This window comes from Xiphophorus maculatus, chromosome 8 (genome assembly GCF_002775205.1).
Source record: "Xiphophorus maculatus strain JP 163 A chromosome 8, X_maculatus-5.0-male, whole genome shotgun sequence".
NCBI classification, from domain to species: Eukaryota; Metazoa; Chordata; class Actinopteri; order Cyprinodontiformes; family Poeciliidae; genus Xiphophorus; species Xiphophorus maculatus.
Genome location: NC_036450.1, coordinates 6,320,591 through 6,339,894, shown reverse-complemented (window position 1 = coordinate 6,339,894; position 19,304 = coordinate 6,320,591). Strand labels below are relative to the sequence as shown.

At 39.1% G+C, this 19,304-nt stretch overlaps 1 protein-coding gene across 1 annotated transcript; it reads right to left on the bottom strand.

Annotated features, from left to right (window-relative positions):
• Positions 1 to 9,623: 9,623 nt before the first annotated feature.
• On the bottom strand, positions 9,624 to 11,752 carry LOC111609503 (tripartite motif-containing protein 16-like). Its single transcript, XM_023338257.1, has one exon. The coding sequence runs from the start codon at positions 11,716 to 11,718 to the stop codon at positions 10,054 to 10,056; it is 1,665 nt and encodes a 554-aa protein (XP_023194025.1). The 5' UTR covers positions 11,719 to 11,752; the 3' UTR covers positions 9,624 to 10,053.
• Between the last annotated feature and the right edge of the window lie 7,552 nt (positions 11,753 to 19,304).

Genomic DNA, 19,304 nt, shown 5'->3' with positions numbered 1-19,304 from the left:
TTCCTCGTAACAGAAACTGGTTTGACCTGATTTATGTCTCATGTTTCAGTGCAGAGAGGCTGCAGCCAATCAGGTTCACCCAAAGCAGATCTTGGTTACGCCCAGCCTCACAGTTCAGATCATAAAGATAATCCTGCCAATGTTACACCTAAAGTTTTATAAGACCATGAATTTCATCTTAGGTAAAAAAGACAATAATTAATACTAATGGGCCCAACTGTTCTTAAGAAATATACTTAATAAAGTAAACATGATTGTAAACTAATATTATCAAGGAACATGATTAAATGTTACCATTTATCTGTATAATAGCACATGCACTCCTGGATTTCCAGATTTCTTTAGATTATGTCTCTCACTGTGGACATGAACCTAAGGTGAAAATTTCAAACCCCTCCATGATTTCTAAGTGGGAGAACTTGCAAAGTCACAGGGTGTTCAAATACTTATTTTCCTCTCTGTATTCTGGAAAATTATATCTTAAGTATGACCGTTCTTGCAGCTAAGTTTAACTGGACTGTGCAATATTTTTAAATGCAATTTTAAAATGTTGTTTTTTGTACTTTGTGTTCTGCACATGTTCTATGAAGATTTGAGATGAAGAAACGAAAACATGGCCTATTATTTATATTTAACATTTAACTGCAACATTGTTAAAAAAAAGATTCAAAATTACTTGAAATGAAAAGTTTCAGACTTTTGGACTTCAAGGTTTTCCCCAGAAAACTTGCTAAGCCTGGTAGTTGGGCGCTTGGCAGTCATTCATCCAGCGGCCCGTCGTGATTTTGAGTTAAAAAATGTTTAAAGTTGACAGGAAACTTGAAAATATCCCGTGATAATTATGTGTTATTGGAAGATTAACATCAGAACATCGACTGTAAAGTGTTCAAAAATGCCAACATAAAAAAAATTAACTAAATAAGCAATGCTAACCCTGGTGGGGGCACAAGTAAAGCCTGGTGGCCCGCCAGGATTATAATACACTGGGGGAAACTCTGGACTTGGGACTTGAGGATAAAGATTTCAATATTGTAAAACACTGACTTGGTCCCACCTTTGAAACAAACCCAAAGCGTCTAGCGCTAATGGGAGGAATTTCTTTTGGACTTTTACCAAACACAAAAAGAAACTGGTACGACTGACGCTACTCCATTTGTTTAATTTCTGTGAAGAAGGAGGTTGCACTCAGTGTCTTCTTCAGAGGTTTTTGTGTTGTTACCTTCAGTGGTTCCTGTTGTAGCGCCACCACAGGTGAGGAGGTTAATAGGTTCTTCAGTGTGTTTGGTTTGTTTGACACAATGCAGTGTGAAAACAAACCACAGCAGCTGAAAATGAAACAAATGTTGAAATGTTGGTTCCCAATTGAACCATGTCTACCTGACTACCAGCTCTATTTTTCTTATGTAGTCAAAGATTAGGAAGAATATTGTGGCCGGCCCTTAGTGTTGCTGGAGACTCTGTGGTCAGATGGATGTAGATCACATACACATATTTTGGCCTTGTCAACAGATAACTGGATAAAATAATTTTAACTCTGAACAAATAATAGCTGGTTTTATCGCTGTACAAATGCTGCTGGGAAAGACAAGTGTTTTGTTGTTGACTTGATATCCAGAAACCACTTGCTGCATTCTCATTGGTTGTGCAGGAGGCGCCACTTCTGCTTTTCAAAGATGTATGGTTCTAATATAGCAGATCTGTTTATGTCCATTTTTAGGTGAGAGTGTAAACGTTGAGTTGTGTGGCATGGCCAGCAGCTTATTTGGATTTAAAGAGACAAGACGCCCTAAAACAGCTCAAATAGGAAGAACTGATCAGACTAAAATCTGATTATCTAAGAATGATTTTGTGCAAAAATTGTAATGAACAGGTTTTGTTTAGCCCACAGACATATCCTAACCTGTTTAAGAGACACCAACATGTTTGTTGTAGTTTTTTTCAGCCTTTCTAGGAGTAAATGATTTCCGTCTCTCTTTCAGCCTCGAAGCCGGACAACGCCGGAGGAATCGCTGCCTCTGTGATCGTGGTGGTGCTGCTGATCGGCACCCTGGTCGCTCTGCTCGTCTTCTACCTGCGAACCAAACCAGAAGCCAACTCTCCATCGCTCGCTATCGGCATTAGTAACGAAGGATATGTTCCAGTGAGTTAAAAGATCCCAATAAAATCCAATCATTTGACCTTTTCTCACCTTTTCTCTCCTGAAACCTGTTTGATTTTTATTAAATTGTATCTCAGGAGGATCCTGTGACTGTTCCTCCAAGACAAAACCATCCAATGGCTGCAGGATTCAACAACGTCTCTGTGAGTTTTATTCAACTCAGTTTCTATTGTTGAAACCAAATGATGACAGAAGCTTCACCACTAAAGGGCAGCAACTATTAATTTAAAAATCAGGCTTGTCCACAGGTGTTTGCAACAGATGGAAACATTTTATTAATCAGTACAACATTATTACAAACAAATTGAAATCTTTTTTTAATAGAAAATATCTGGTGCAATATAAATATTTGTCTCCATATTTTCAGCATTCTATATCATTTGATAGTAAATAGGAGCTTTTACTCAAAAACAAACTTTGGTGTACCCAAAACTGCTTTTAATTATTTTATTAAATATATTAAATACAACAATTATGATCCAAAAAGTTTATCTTAAAATAGTTTAGGCTTTTTTCTTTTTTCCCCTCCAAACAAGATCCAAAGTTAGCAAATTGGATCTTTCTTTCTTTTTTTATTTATTTAACTTTCTTTTTGTTATTTTAGCAGTTTTAGAGATACACATACATACATTGAACAGTTAGACTCCCCTCTAACTAATTTGACAGGAGCAGTTGAGTAACAATCAACATAAAAAATTGAAAAAAGCTTAATTACATTAATTATACAGTTGGTGTCAAGCTCCGATGGATGATCCATTTCTTCCAGTATTTATTGTGTCCAGTGGTGGGAAGTAACGAAGTACAAGTACTTCGTTACTGTACTTAAGTACAATTTTCATGTATCTGTACTTTACTTAAGTAGATTTAATAATGGGTACTTTCTACTTTTACTCCACTACATTTTACAGTAAGTATCTGTACTTTCTACTTCACTACATTTCTACAAAAGTGTCGCGTTACTCGTTACATCCAAGTCGCACTGCTCTCTTTTTGTCCGTTAAAATATGAAGTTCAGGGACTTTAAGGTGGCGCCGTAAAATCCAAGCAATAACGTGACTTAGTGTCTGTTGTCACCCATCGCCTCCCCCTTTACTAGCACGGAGCTCCAGACATGCGCAGTGGTTTCCTCTGAGCTGAGAAGATGTCTAACTAATCGATAATAGCTGCATAAATCATAAGATATGACGACATGTAAAACCAGCAGCGCTTCGCTTTCACAGACGGTGGGACTTTGTCCAACTTTTAGCGTCACTTGGAAGGAAAGCTTAAAGAAAGGTAAGATCTGTGGACGTGATGCTAGCAAAGCTAGCTGTACTGAGACACATGTTGCATCTGCGATGAAAAAAAGTTGTCACTCATGCGCTGAATTATTGTGTGGATTCAGGAACGATCCGATTCTTCTGGACGGATCTTTACTAAGGTTGATGGGACTGAAGCCTCACTGAGAGCCGTTCTTTGTTCTTGTATACACTGCAATAGCTATATATAGCTATATATATATATATATATATATATATATATATATATATATATATATATATATATATATATATATATATATACACACACACACACACACACACACATTTATTTAATTGCCGAATAAGTAAAAGTTGAACGTATGAACACAGAGCATGCTCATTGATTGATTTTGTCTCCTGTCATGGTGGCAAACATGCAGTGGGAGGGAGGATGAGAACAGTCATGGTGCTCCTTCTGCTTGTTGTGCCGTTGGACAGTGTTCATAGTGTTGTTGCAATTACAGTTAATTGCTATGTTTCATGGTTTAATGGTGCAGACAGTTGTGGTTTCTGACATGGGCAATATGGGCAACCGCCCAGGGCGTTATTTTTATAGGGATGGCAGGCGACCTCTGCGGATTGTAGCACAGCGATGAAAGCAAAACAGAATGAAATGAGTTGTAATTGATACTGGTTAAATATATTTCAGCTCTAAGTATTTATATCTAGGTGTTTTTATGGAAATGTGGATCTTTCAGATCAATCTGAGAACCAATTTTGATAGGTGCACTTCATTTTATTGTGTCATGTAGCGCAGGGCGCTGGTCTTGGTCTCGTGTTCAGTGGTCTTGACTGCAACTCTGCTACGTGGCTCCTCGATTGCATGTCTTCCCCCCCACACCTTCGTTCCATCCCCTTTCAGTTGGATTTCTTTCTAAATAAATGTCACTAATGAAGTTCATGCTACGTTAGGACAGGAAATAAGATGTTTCCATCCCTGAAATTATGATGCATAGAATCACATATCTAAGTCTAAACTCTTACAGAGAATAAACACAATAAGAACATGTTTAATCTGTGACATTGTTTATTAAAATGGCACATTTATGATGTATTCAAATTAAATACTATTGGCACACTTAATGATATTAGCGATTAGGTTATGTATTCAGCAAGTACTTTTACTTTTAATACTTAAGTATTTTTAAAAGCCAGTACTTTTTTACTTTTACTTAAGTAAAATGTTAATGTGGTACTTTGACTTTTACTTGAGTACATTTTTGCCTGTGTATTTGTACTTTTACTTAAGTACATTTTTTGAGTACTTTCTCCACCACTGATTGTATCTATAAGAGGCAAGTCTTAATGAAAAAGTTAGTCTCTCCATTGCGTGAATTTCCTCTATTATGTCCTTCCAGTCCAAACATGATGGTTGTTCCACTTCAAGCCACCTGTGAGTTACAGCCTTCTTTGCACCTGCATATTAGTAGGAGATATCTATCAGATTTCTTCAGTTCCTGAGGTAAATTACCAGGAAAACCACAGTAAAATCACAGCGTAAATTTAAGTCCATTTTAGTATTGATTTCTCTTATCACTTCTGACCAATAGGGGGCGATCTTAATACATTCCTAGAAGACATGAAAATGTCCTGCAGACACATTCCCACAGTTCCTCCAACATTTTGCCTTTTCAGTATCATTACAATGTTTACTTTTAATGTAAGATGTAACAAAAAAACGTACCATGCATTTCCAGGAAAATTCCTTCCACAGGCCAGAACTTGATGTGTGAATCACAGAATTGCATTTATTTAACCAAACATCCTCAGTTATTGTTATTTTGGCTCCTTTTTCCCATTTAACCTTAATATATGTTGTATTACATTTTCTCTCCGTTTGTAGACATGAGTATAGTTTGGATATTGTTTTTTTGGGAGGTCTTCCGTTGCTCCAGTCTAATAGGATTTTAAGAATACCTGTCTCGTCCTCCTCCAAATATTTTATACTTTTATTGTAGTGGTGTCTTAGCTGGAGGTATCTAAAAAAGTCACATTTTTCCAGGTTGTAGTTATCTTGAAGTTGTTTAAAACTTTTTAATTCACTATTCTTTGTAATCTTCCAGTAACTTGTTAAGCCTTTTTGTGACCACTGTGTAAATCTCTTATCCATTCTTGCAGGGAGAAAATCTCTATCATAAGCAGGCCATCTTAAAATTCGAGCATTTCTTTCAATCTTTACTTGCTTTAATATTTTATGCCATATGTCCAACGGTATTTTTATCCACAAGGGTATTAGGTCAGAATCTATATGTTTTTTAATAAGGAAACGATCTCCGATCCAGGATTGTAGAGGTATATCCCTGTAAGACGGCTCTATCTCTTTCCATTTAGCTTCACATGTTGGGTCACACCAACCAACTAACTCTCATCTGCGCTGCTCTGTAATAGTCCTCAGGTGTGTTAAAGCCCATCCACCCCTTTCTTTTGACAGTTGCAGTGTCTCGGTTTTTGTTTAGCCCAGATAAAATGTGAGATTATTCTGTCCCAATCGTGGAATTGTTTGTCAGGAACCTTTATAGGCAGAGCCTGAAGAAGATAAAGAAGCCTTGGTAAAAGGTTCATCTGTATTTTATCTATTTGGTTATGTAGATTCATGGGTAACAGAGACCAACGCTGTAGATCCGCCTTAATCTCTACTGTCAGTGGGATGTAATTGCATTCAAAAAGGTTGGATAACTGCAGGACTTTTGACTCCCTGATATTTTATAGGTTTGTTGTGCCAGTTGAACCCGGACATTTTCTGAATTCTTAGTGACGGTTGATAATTAAATGTGAGAACTTGTGTTTTCTGTAGATTTGATTTATACCCTGAGTTAGTTCTGAATGTCTTGAGTAAAGAAATAAGATCAGGTAGGCTGACTTCCGGGTTAGTTAGCGTTACCAGCACATCGTCAGCGTAGAGGCGTATCTTGTGCATTGTGCCTTTAATGGTTCCACCCATAATGTCCTTGTGTTCTCTGATGGCCTGCGCTAGAGGCTCAATGAGAAGCTCAAACAATGTGGGGCTGAGGGGGCAGCCTTGGCGACAGCCCCTTCCTAGTTGTATTTTATCTGATAAATCCCCATTAATATTAATCCTGGCAGAGGGTGACGCATACAGAGACCGAAAGCAACCTATAATTTGACTATTAAAGCCGAATCTTTCCAAAGCCAAATAAAGATAGTTCCAACACACCGAGTCAAACGCCTTTTCTGCATCGATTCTGTGTTTTTCATTGGGTCTATGAGGTGAAGAGCCCGTCTCACGTTGTCATGGGTTTGCTTGTTGTGAACAAAACCGGTCTGATCTGTGTCTGTAATTTCAGGGATTATAAATTCCAGCCTTTTAGCCAGTATTGTTGCAAATATCCTGTAATCAATGTTTAAATCTGATATTGGTCTGTATGAACCACATTCTGTTTTATCTTTACCTGGCTTAGGAATCACTGAGATCACCGCTCTTCTCCAAGATGGTGGTGTTTCCCCTCCAGAAAGTACATGATTAAAGCAATCCTTAAGCAGAGGGGTGAATAATTTCCGGAAGTGTCTGTACCAGTCCGCCGGGTAGCCGTCCTCACCTGCCATCTTATTCCCTTTCATTTTTGAAATTGCTTCATTAATCTCCTCCTCAGTTATTTGTTGTGTTAGCCTGTTATTTTGATCTGTTCCTATCGATGGTAAATCCAGAGAGGCAAGAAATGCTCTCACTGAGGACGGGTCTGCTGCGTGAGGCTGTGTGTATAACTGAGTGTAGTATAATGTCTCTTAGAGAATGGGATGTCTTTTTATCTGTTGGAGTTTTAATTTTCTGCATAAATCTATCAGTTTGTTGTTTACGTATTCTCCAGGCAAGAAGTTTCTTTGATTTGGGTTCATTTTCATAATAATTCAGTTTAATGAATTTAACTTTTTTCTCTCTCTGCTCTTCATATAAACAGTTTAGAGCTTGTCTTGTTTCTCCCATCTGTGGTCATTGTGATTTTCCATGTGCTGTATTTCTAAAGATTTTAATTTTATGGTAAGATCTTTTAAACATTTCTCTTTTTCTTTTTTTTATGGGAGGACCACATAATTAACGTCCCTCTCAGAACAGTTTTTGCGGCGTCCAATAAAATCCAGGGAGAAATATCCTCGGTGTTGTTGTGGTCCATATAGTCTTTCAATTCTTTTTCTACCAAGCTGTCAAATTTAGTATCATTTAATAAACTGTTATTTAAAAAAAGAAACTCCACAGGGTTTCTTTGCGATCATTATCCAGGTGGAGTGTCATACACACCCCTGCATGATCAGATATATCTCTCACCCCATGTCACAGTTTATTATTCTATGTTTATCAACATTTTGTATAAAGAAATAGTCTAATCTTGAATGGATCTGATGAGAATAAGAAAAAAAGGTGTATTTTTTATCCTGAGGGTTTAAGTTCCTCCATACATCCACCAACCCTAATTCTTTAATCATTATTTTAATCTATATTGCTTCTGTCTGAGCTTTTGTAATTTTGCTGGTTGAGTTCAGAAAAGGATTTAAGTGAACTTTCCAGTCTCTCCTGCATATCAATGTCCCAGATATTTCTGTTGCAATCATGTCAAAGATTTTCCTAATAAGCTGTTTATTATTTCCGGGTGGTCTATCCACATTCAGTAAGGTGACTTCTTTATGATCTATGTATCCTTTGACCAGTATATACTGTCCTTCTCTGTCTTTAATTTGTGAGGAGAACTGAAAATTCAGCCTATTAGACAATAAAATCGCTGCTCCTCTAGAGCGGCTTTTTGTATATGAAGAGAAGTTCACATTTTTAACCCCATTTTGCTCAATTTTTCATGTTCAGCAGTAGAGATGTGTTTCTTGGCAAAAACTTATATCTTGTTTTTCTTGTTTCATCTTTGCAAAGAGTAATTACCTTAACATAAATAGTAATTACCTTAACATTACGAGTAATTACCTTAACATTAAGAGTAATTACCTTAACATAAAGAGTAATTACCTTAACATTAAGGGTAATTACCTTAACATTAAGAGTAATTACCTTAACATAAAGAGTAATTACCTTAACATTAAGAGTAATTACCTTAACATTAAGGGTAATTACCTTAACATTAAGAGTAATTACCTTAACATAAAGAGTAATTACCTTAACATTAAGTGTAATTATCTTAACATTAAGAGTAATTACCTTAACATTAAGAGTAATTATCTTATACTGTTGTTTCATTTCTGTCATTAATATACAAACAATGAATACCTATTATATTCCAGATGCTCTGGTGAACAAGGACGGGTCTGCAAAGCAACAAAACAACACATAACATACGTGACTTCCCAGAGTGAAGTACCAGTCCACCTTCAGAGTAGTGAGGAGAGTCCCTAGAACCCCAGGGGGCTCCTCGCGGTGCTGCCCCTCGTCTCTCCTCCATCATGGCAGAGCCCTTGGAGAAAGCGTGCCTGTTCCCAGATCTGCAGTCGTCCGTAATACTCGCACTTTACAGGGAAATTCATCAGAAAGTTACAGGATGTTGTCGTTGCGCCTGAAGGTCCTCAGTTTTTCCTGGATGTGTTTCGCTCATGTTTCCCGGGTCCACCGCTGGGTTCTGCTCGCTCCTTCCCGGGAGAAGGCTCTCGGTTTGGGTTGGGAGGCGTCCTCCGTTGGTTTGTCTGTCGCTTCAAACATGTTTCTCTTCCTCATGTCGTCAGACGCGTCCTGTGCATTGTTGTAAACCACAGGGCCGTTCTCATAAAACACACCAAGTCTGGATGGGTACATGGTCTGAAAGCGAAGTCAATCAATGCCGTTCCTCTATTACTGATCATTTCATGCATCCAGCTGTTAAATACAAAAAATCCCCACATGGTTTTTGCGCCCCCTCTAGTGCAGCGCCCCTCTGCTTACAGTGCATACCCACTTTTATCGCCACTGGTTTTATGACACGTCTCCAACCTTTCTCACAGGTTTAAAGCTCAGTTTTCCAAATGTTGACAGTGGAGGAGCTTTAACCTCCTCTTCATTACTGCTACCAGGATCTTTCTGTGGTGGTGGATCCACAGTGTTGTTGATGAATGAAGACGAAACCAAACATCTGATCTTTTCCAGCAGCAAATAAGACACTCTGGAGGAAAAGTTTCTGCTCAATAGACGACCAAACATACAATTTATCACAATAATGATTAGAAAACTTTCAACATTTCTCTGTAATCAAGTTTCTTTATTGAAGAAGTCCAAAGAGACAGAACTACAGACATTTATTCTGATCTAAATCTAAAAATATGAGAAGAAAACAGCATCAGTTCTGATTTGATGTTTCAGGCTTTTTGGATCACAATATAGAAAACAGAAGCAAGTTCAGATCATTTTGATCTCAACTGATTTAACAACAAATAAAACATCAAAATACATGGATAAAAAAATGAAAGGAAAACCATTAGAGTCCAGAGAAGTTTAGATTTTCATGAAATATTTCTGTCATAAGAATGAAATAAATCATCAGCAGTGATTTCCTTTATGGCTCCTGTAACACAAAGAACTAAACCGGAAAAATAAAGAAGATCAGAACAGCAGAGCAGAGACATCAGAACCATGAACCCTGATCAACAATCTGAGAGGAAAGAGGAAATCTATCTGGGTTTACAGAACTCTGCTGAGGATCTAGTATCATAAATCCCAACTCCAGCCAGTAGCGGTTCAGTGAATCTGGTCTGGACTCTGTGGAGGAGAGTCATGGTTTCAGAGACGCTGTAGAAGGACAGAATACCTGCTCTGTGATCCAGGTACACTCCGACTCTGGAGGAAACTGGACCTGAGATGGAGGTTGGAATGTCGTTGTGCCAAAAAATACATTTGTTTTGATAAGAATCTAATGCCCAAGATTTATCATTATATCCAAATTTACATTCATCACCCCATCCTGCTTTGCTGATACTCTTGTATGCGACTGCTACAGAAACTAACCCTCTCCACTCCACCTCCCAGTAACAAGGTCCAGTCAGACTCTCTCTACTTAGAACCTGACACCATTTAGTGAATCTGTCTGGGTGACTAGAATAAGACTGATCTCTATTCATCAATGTCACCTTCCTGTTCCCCTCTGATAGTCTCAGCCATATGTGTGCTGTGTTTGGATCCAGAGTGATTTCACATGAATATCTTAAGAATCCAGCTCTGCTCTTTGGTTCTGGTTCTGACAGTAGAACATCCACCTCAGTGACCATCAGTGAGATCTTTGTCCATGAGTCTCTCAGGACGTCCTGTAGTATGTCTCTGAGCTCTGACACAGCTGCTGTCACGTCCTCAAAGTGTCCCAGAGGACGGATGTTGATGCTGGATGAGTGTGTAGACTCACTGAGTGCTGGCAGTGAGGGGTAGTTGAGGAGAAACTGGTTGTGATCCTCTGTGTGTGAGAGCTGCTCCAGCTCAGCGTCTTTCCTCTTCAGCTCAGTGATCTCCTGCTCCAGCTTCTCCTGAACATCTTTGACTCGACTCACTACTGTTTCCTGCTGGGATCTGATCTGCTGCTTCACCTCAGAGCTTCTTTTCTGGAGGAGACGGATCAGCTGGGTGAAGATCTTCTCACTGTCCTCCACTGTTTTATCAGCAGAGCGATTGATGGCCTCCACCTCCTGTTGAAGCAGCTTCACATCTTTCTCCTGGTCCTGGATTCTCTGCTGGATGTTTCCTCGTCTCTCCTCCAGCTCTCTCTGCCTCTCAGTCCTTTCTGCTGCAGCTGACACAGTTTCGTGACCTTTATGTTCATCCATAGTGCAGAGATAACAGATACACTTCTGATCAGTACGGCAGAAGACCTCCAACAACTTATCATGCTTAGAGCAGATGTTCTCCTGGAGGTTCTTGGACGGCTCCACCAGCTTGTGTTTCTTTAATGCAGCTGAATCAAAATGAGGCTGAAGGTGTTTCTCACAGAAAGAGGTCAGACAGACTAAACAGGACTTGATGGCTTTCAGTTTTCTTCCAGTGCAGGAATCACAGGCCACATCTTCAGGTCCAGCATAACAGTGGTCAGCAGGAGCAGCTTGGAGTCCAGTCTTCTTCAGCTGCTCCACTAAAGCTGCTAGCATTGTGTTTTTCTTCAAAACAGGTCTTGGTATGAAGGTCTCTCTGCACTCAGGGCAGCTGTGGATTCTTTTCTGATCCTCTTCATCCCAGTGACCTTTAATACAGTTCATACAGTAGCTGTGTCCACAGGGAGTAGTCACTGGATTCGTCAGTAGATCCAGACAGATTGAACAGGAGATGGTCTCTCGGTTTAGCTGACTCTGCTCCATTTCTGCTCTCAGCCACAGTGACTGTCTGCGTTTCACTTCCTCGTAACAGAAACTGGTTTGACCTGATTTATGTCTCATGTTTCAGTGCAGAGAGGCTGCAGCCAATCAGGTTCACCCAAAGCAGATCTTGGTTACGCCCAGCCTCAAAGTTCAGATCATAAAAATAATCCTGCCAATGTTACACCTAAAGTTTTATAAGACCATGAGGTTCATCTTAGGTAAAAAGACAATAATTAATACTAATGGGCCCAACTGTTGTTAAGAAATATACTTAATAAAGTAAACATGATTGTAAACTAATATTATCAAGGAACATGATTAAATGTTACCATTTGTCTGTATAATAGCACATGCACTCCTGGATTTCCAGATTTTCTTTAGATTATGTCTCTCACTGTGGACATGAACCTAAGGTGAAAATTTCAAACCCCTCCATGATTTCTAAGTGGGAGAACTTGCAAAGTCACAGGGTGTTCAAATACTTATTTTCCTCTCTGTATTCTGGAAAATTATAGCTTAAGTATGACCATTCTTGCAGCTAAGTTTAACTGGACTGTGCAATATTTTTAAATGCAATTTTAAAATGTTTTTTTTATACTTTGTGTTCTGCACATGTTCTATCAAGATTTGAGATGAATAAAAGAAAACATGGCCTATTATTTATATTTAACATTTAACTGCAACATTGTTTAAAAAAAAGATTCAAAATGACTTGAAATTTACACCTGAGGAGGTTTGGGTGGCAATCCAATCGACGCCAAATGGAAAATGTCCTGGTCATGATGGATTTCCACTGGAATTTTTTAAGAAGTTCTGGCCCGAGATCCATCCCATCTTTTTACCTGCTATAAACGATATCTTAGCAGGAGGTGTGCCTCCATCTTGGAGTTTTGCTTCTATTAGCTTCTTGTTGAAGAAAGATAAAAAATCCCCTAGATTGCTCATCCTATAGACCTATTAGTCTCCTTAATGTTGATTACAAAATTGTTGCTAAGGTGTTGGCGCGGAGACTAGAAAAAATTCTTCCAAAGATAATAAACCCCGACCAGACAGGTTTTGTAAAATCTAGATATGGAACAGACAATGTGCGTCGTGCTCTAAACGTCATTCATTATCTTAATCAACATAAAGACCCTGCTTTGCTTATCTCTCTTGATGCAGAAAAGGCCTTTGATCGGGTAGAATGGCCCTTTTTATTCCTAGTTTTACAGAAATTTGGCATGGGCCCTAATTTTATTAACATGATTAAAGCCTTCTATTCCAGTCCAGTAGCCATGGTAAATACTAACGGTTTGCTGTCAGACAGCTTTTCTGTTCATAGGGGTTGTAGACAGGGGTGCCCCTTGTCTCCTTTGTTGTTTACGTTGTTCATTGAACCTTTAGCTGTGGCTATTAGATCTAACCCAGACATATCTGGAATTAGGATAGGTGAAGATCACCATGTGATCTCTCTTTTTGCGGATGATGTCCTTTTATACCTGAAAAACCCAAATAAATCGGTCCCGGCTGTACTTAGTTCCATAGATAAATTTGGTGCTCTTTTGGGTTATAAAATTAATTTAGGCAAGTCTGTCGCTTCTCCTTTCAATATCCCCCAAGATATGATGCTACAACCTATTTTTCATACATCTAAAAGAGGTTTCAAGTACTTGGGCATTTTTATTACCCCTGATCTGAAAGACCTATTCCCATCAAGCTACTCCCCCTTAGTTCAGAACATTAAGAATGATCTGTCGAAATGGTCTACTTTACCTATATCACTTCTCGGTAGGGTTAATACAATAAAAATGAATATACTCCCTCCCTTAAACTACCTGTTTCAAAACCTTCCTTGCTATTTGTCCCTTACATTCTTTAAATCCCTTAATTCTCATATTTCTCGTTTTATTTGGAACAATAAGCATCAATGAATTAGGTTCTCCACTCTTACTAAACCCAAGCAGTTGGGAGGTTTATCTTTACCCAATTTGCAGCTCTACTACTGGTCTGCTCAGCTTAAAATGATGTCTGACTGGTTTTCTAGTAGAGACACCTGCTTATGGCGGGGCCTTGAATCTTTTTCATGCTGTCCTAGAAGGTTAAGTTCTCTCCCTTTTATCAATAACTTAGATCTCAATGAATCATTGGATTCATTGAAGGAAAACATGGTAGTTTATAGTACTTTGTTAGCTTGGCAAGACATAAGGAAATACTTGAATATTCCCTCCTTTATCTCAATTAGATCCCCCCTGACTTTAAACCCAGACCTACCAACTTCTATTAGAAGTATTGGCCTATTGAGCTGGTCTTGTTCTGGTCTGAATGATTTCTCTGATTTGTTGATTTCCGGTGCTATCAAATCATTTAATCAAATCAGGGACAAGAGCAACATTCCTCAGAAAGATTTTTATAAATATCTTCAGATTCGACATTTTATGGATTCGTTATTTCGGTCCAATGCATTCCGTAGCGAACTGACAGACTTAGAAAATGTTCTGGTTTCCACCAATTCTCCTAAAGGTCGGATTTCCAAATTCTATGCATCCTTACTCTGCTCTGTACCATCAAGCTTTGACTCTGTCAAGCGGTTGTGGGAGCGCGATCTGGAGATGAAATTCAGCCCTTTAGATTGGCTTAAGATTTGCAATGGAACCTTTCCTCAGTGCACTTCTATTTCTATACAAGTACAGAATTTCAAACTTTTCTATAGATCCTACTATACCCCTGTTCGTCTTCAGAGAATGTTCCCCAACCGTTCCAATCTGTGCTGCAAATGTTTGAGGCACAGAGGTACTTTTCTCCATCTATTCTGGTCATGTGATTTATTAAGGACCATTTGGAGGGACGTACATTTGGTGATTGAAAAGGTTTTGGGTGTTCGCTTTTCTTTGTCTCCTGTGTTCTATCTTCTAAATGTTTCCCCCAATCATTTCGATGCACATTCTAAATCCTTGTTTACGATTCTTCAATTTCTTGCCAAGAAATGTATTTTGTTACAATGGACTTCTCCTTCTGCCCCCACAGTAAATATGTGGCTCACACAGATATCTGTTATCCTTCCTTTGGAAAAGCTGACCCATGATCTCAATCACAAATCAGATAAATTTTTGACACTTTGGGGTCCCCTTGAGTCTTTTCTGCTTGGTCCCTAGGATTTTATTTTATTTTTATTTTTTATTATTATTATTTTGTTTTATAGCTCTATTTATTCTTGCCTGCTTTTGGTTCCCCGCTCTTGATGGCTGAGGGATGACATGGACTGGAAGAGAGGATTGACACCCTGTTTCTCGTGCTTGTGGGGTATTTTGTTGTAGATTTTTTTTTTTTTTTTTTTTTTTGTGTGTGTGTTCGTTTGTTTGTTTGTATGTGTGTGGCGGCACAGGTTTCTTCTTTGTTCTTTATATTGTAACGTATCTAAAATTAATAAAACTAATATAAAAAAACAAAAAACTTTTAATTAAAAACTTTGAATACTAAAAAAAAATAATAAAAGAAAATGACTTGAAATTAAAAGTTTCAGACTTTTGGACTTCAAGGTTTTCCCCAGAAAACTTGCTAAGCCTGGTAGTTGGGCGCTTGGCAGTCATTCATCCAGCGGCCCGTCGTGATTTTGAGTTAAAAAATGTTTAAAGTTGACAGGAAATTTGAAAATATCCCGTGATAATTATGTGTTATTGGAAGATTAACATCACAACATCGACTGTAAAGTGTTCAAAAATGCCAACATAAAAAAAATGTAATAAATAAGCAATGCTAAGCCTGGTGGGGGCACAAGTAAAGCCTGGTGGCCCGCCAGGATTTTAATACACTGGGGGAAACTCTGGACTTGAGACTTGACTTGGGACTTGAGGATAAAGATTTGAGTTTTGTAAAACACTGACTTGGTCCCACCTTTGAAACAAACCCAAAGCGTCTAGCGCTAATGGGAGGAATTTCTTTTGGACTTTTACCAAACACAAAAAGAAACTGGTACGACTGACGCTACTCCATTTGTTTAATTTCTGTGAAGAAGGAGGTTGCACTCAGTGTCTTCTTCAGAGGTTTTTGTGTTGTTACCTTCAGTGGTTCCTGTTGTAGCGCCACCACATGTGAGGAGGTTAATAGGTTCTTCAGTGTGTTTGGTTTGTTTGACACAATGCAGTGTGAAAGCAAACCACATTGGAGGCCAAAAAGACTATTTTTTTTACTTGTCATTAATCGCCGTGCTGCTGCAGCAGAACAACTCTGTTGATTAAATGAATGAAACCTGGAGATTATTAATCTAGTGCGGTGAGCCTCGTGAAAGGGAGAATAACGCAGAAAACAGTTTTAATAATAAATCATAACCACTCATATTCTTCTTTTTAATCAGTCTGTGTGTCAGCTATGCTACACACAAACCTGTTGCCATAGCAACTGATTAACACCAGCTCTACTAATGTATCAGTATTCAGTAACACCAAGAACACACAAACATGTCCCACACAAAGAATTACAAAGGCATATTAAGGAAAACTAAACAGAAAAAGGAAAAAAACTCAAATTTTGAGTTTAATCTCAAAAAATTTCTGGAAAAAAGTTAAAATTCAAATTTTTTTTTTTACCCCTCCATGGGGTCTTTTGTGGGCTCTGGTGTCCCTTAAATGATAGTAGGCTGACAGGAAACAGGGAAGGAGAGGGGGGAAGACATGCGGCAAATGTCGTCGGGTCCGGGAGTCAAACACGCGACGGCCGCGTCGAGTACTCAAGGCCTCCAAATACGGGTCGCGCCAACCGCTACGCCACCACGGCACGCCCAAATTTCAAAATTTTACATTAAACTAAACATTTTTTTGGTGGAAATTTACTCTTTTTTTCTATTTACAATGGCCCTTATACGGCGTTGTGAAAAACATCGAGTCCGTTACAGTATTGTTTTCAGAACTGATGTTTATTTTGTGATTATTAATAAGTGGTAGCCTGAACACAGGAGCTGCCTTTATTTTTTAACTGAATTGAAACAAACCGATTTCTCAAGTGTTTTGTTGTTGACTTACCATCCAGAAACCACTTGCTGCATTCTCGTTGGTTGTGCAGGAGGCGCCACTTCTGCTTTTCAAAGATGTATGGTTCTAATATAGCAGATCTGTTTATATCCATTTTTAGGTGAGAGTGTAAACGTTGAGTTGTGGGGCGTGGCCAGCAGCTTATTTGGATTTAAAGAGACAAGACGCCCTAAAACAGCTCAAAAAGGAAGAACTAATCAGACTGAAATCTGATTATCTAAGAATGATTTTGTGTTAAAATTGTAATGAACAGGTTTTGTTTAGCCCACAGACATATCCTAACCTGTTTAAGAGACACCAACATGTTTGTTGTAGTTTTTTTCAGCCTTTCTAGGAGTAAATTATTTCCGTCTCTCTTTCAGCCTCGAGGGAGGAGGAGGAGTGACACGGGGAGCTTTGCTGCCGCCTAATGGTGGCTTTGGGAATTGCAGGTGATATAACAGCAGGAGAACTGCTTGTGTCACCCTAAATGATCACACCTACATGTAAACAAACACACATTTACACAGAAAACACAAAGCCAGAGCGCTGATTAATGCAGATCTGAGGGGATCCGGACCTCCAGCATGGGGAAGTCGGAGCGACATCGTGGCTCTCAGTACCGCTAAGCTGCATGAAACGGGACTGAATAATAAATCACTGCTGCGTTAGCGGGCGCTGAAGTGGGAACCTTGCAGTTCTGAGCAGATTTTAGTTTTAGATTAGATTTTGATCCTTTATTAACTTTAACTGAAAATAACTTTTCAGTAAAATATGTGTCACATAACTTGTGTTTCCATCAACCACAAAAACATAAAAACAAAATAATTAATCATTTAACTGAAGCTGGTAGAAAATAATCCAGATGTCAAAGAGCTGTTAGGAGATAATGTCAGTTTTCAGGTAGTTTTTTATAATTGTCTTCCCAAATTCTTCAGCTTTATTAATATTTGTGTTCAAATGAAGAATGGAGAAGAAATGAAAAACCTTTATGTTGACATGGTCGCCTGTTTCAAACTGATCATAAATAAAGCTAATTTTAAAGCTCTTGTCTTTTGATTCTTTTCATTTTGATTTCATTTCTTCTATTTCCTTTACACTTGCACCATTTTGCTTTTTTAAATTAAAACCAGGTCTCTCCATATGATTTATCACTGAATTATGTATTTTGAAAAATCTGATGAGTGTAAACTCATTTGTTTCCCATATATTGTGATGTTTCACATTTTTATCCCAGAAAAGTATAAAAACAAGATTTTATGCATCTAAAACTGTTTTCAGCTCAAAATTTGAAAAGTCAAATCTTCATTTTGACATCAAATATCAACTTCAGCATCACAAGCTAGTTGCCATGTTCAGATAAATATTCCTAAAAGCAACAGACAACATTTTCAGTTTGCAACTGAAAGGTTTCTCCTTTATTAAAGCAATTTAATATCTGACCACAATGTAAATCTGTGTATCAATAATTTATTAAGTTTCTTACATTAACAGAACAACGTTGAGTAAAATTAAGTTTTAAATCAAATCAATTGTGCCCTGAAACGCTGCAGAGAGTAATTTGTTAAACAGCATTAAAACCTAATTGCTGTGCAGTGAAACTTTATCGCTTCCCTGCGGTTTGACTTTTCTTCTCTTCAGCAGCAAAACAAGGAGTTTATTAGCTTTGGGTTCAGTCTGACGCTGAAGAACCACTTTTTCATCCGGATCTGAACCAAACTGGGAGAAAAAACATAAAAATACCCAACAAGGTGAAATACCCATCGTCTCCAGAGTCCCCTCCACATTCGACCCGTTCCAGTTTGCCTACCGCCGAAACCGCTCCACTGAGGACGCCATCTCCTCCACCCTACACCTGAGCCTGGCTCACCTGGAGGAGAAGAACACTCATGTGCGGATGTTGTTCCTGGACTTCAGCTCAGCGTTCAACACAATCATCCCACAGCATCTGGCAGGAAAACTGGGACACCTGGGCTTCAGCACCCCTCTGCGCAACTGGCTGCTAGACTTCCTCACCGACAGACCTCAGTCAGTCCGGATCGGACAACACACCTTCGATGTCATCACCCTCAGCACAGGCTCCCCTCAGGGCTGCGTCCTGAGCCCTCTGATGTACACTCTGATGACACACGACTGCGCCCCCAGGTTCGCCACCAACCACATCGTGAAGTTTGCTGACGACACAACGGTGGTGGGCCTCATCAGAGACGACAACGACCTGGACTACAGAGAGGAGGTGGAGCAGCTGGTGGACTGGTGCAGAGACAACAGCCTGATCCTGAACGTTGACAAGACGAAGGAGATGATCGTCGACTTCAGGAAGAACCGGCCCAGCCACGCTCCACTGCTCATCAACAGCTCGGCTGTGGAGGTGGTCAGCAGCACCAAATTCCTGGGGGTGCACATCACTAACGACCTCACCTGGACTGGGAACACCACGTCTCTGGTCAAGAGGGCACAGAAACTCTTGTATTTCCTGCGGAGGATGAGAAGAGCACACCTGCCCCCGCCCATCCTCAAGACGTTCTACAGAAGCACCATAGAGAGCATTCTGACCAGCTGCCTCTCTGTGTGGTGTGGAAGCTGCAGCGCCTCCGACTGGAA

Bases quoted from the DNA above. Each gene is read 5' to 3' on its own strand.
- LOC111609503 (XM_023338257.1), bottom strand. From the start codon at position 11,718: ATGGAGCAGAGTCAGCTAAACCGAGAGACCATCTCCTGTTCAATCTGT.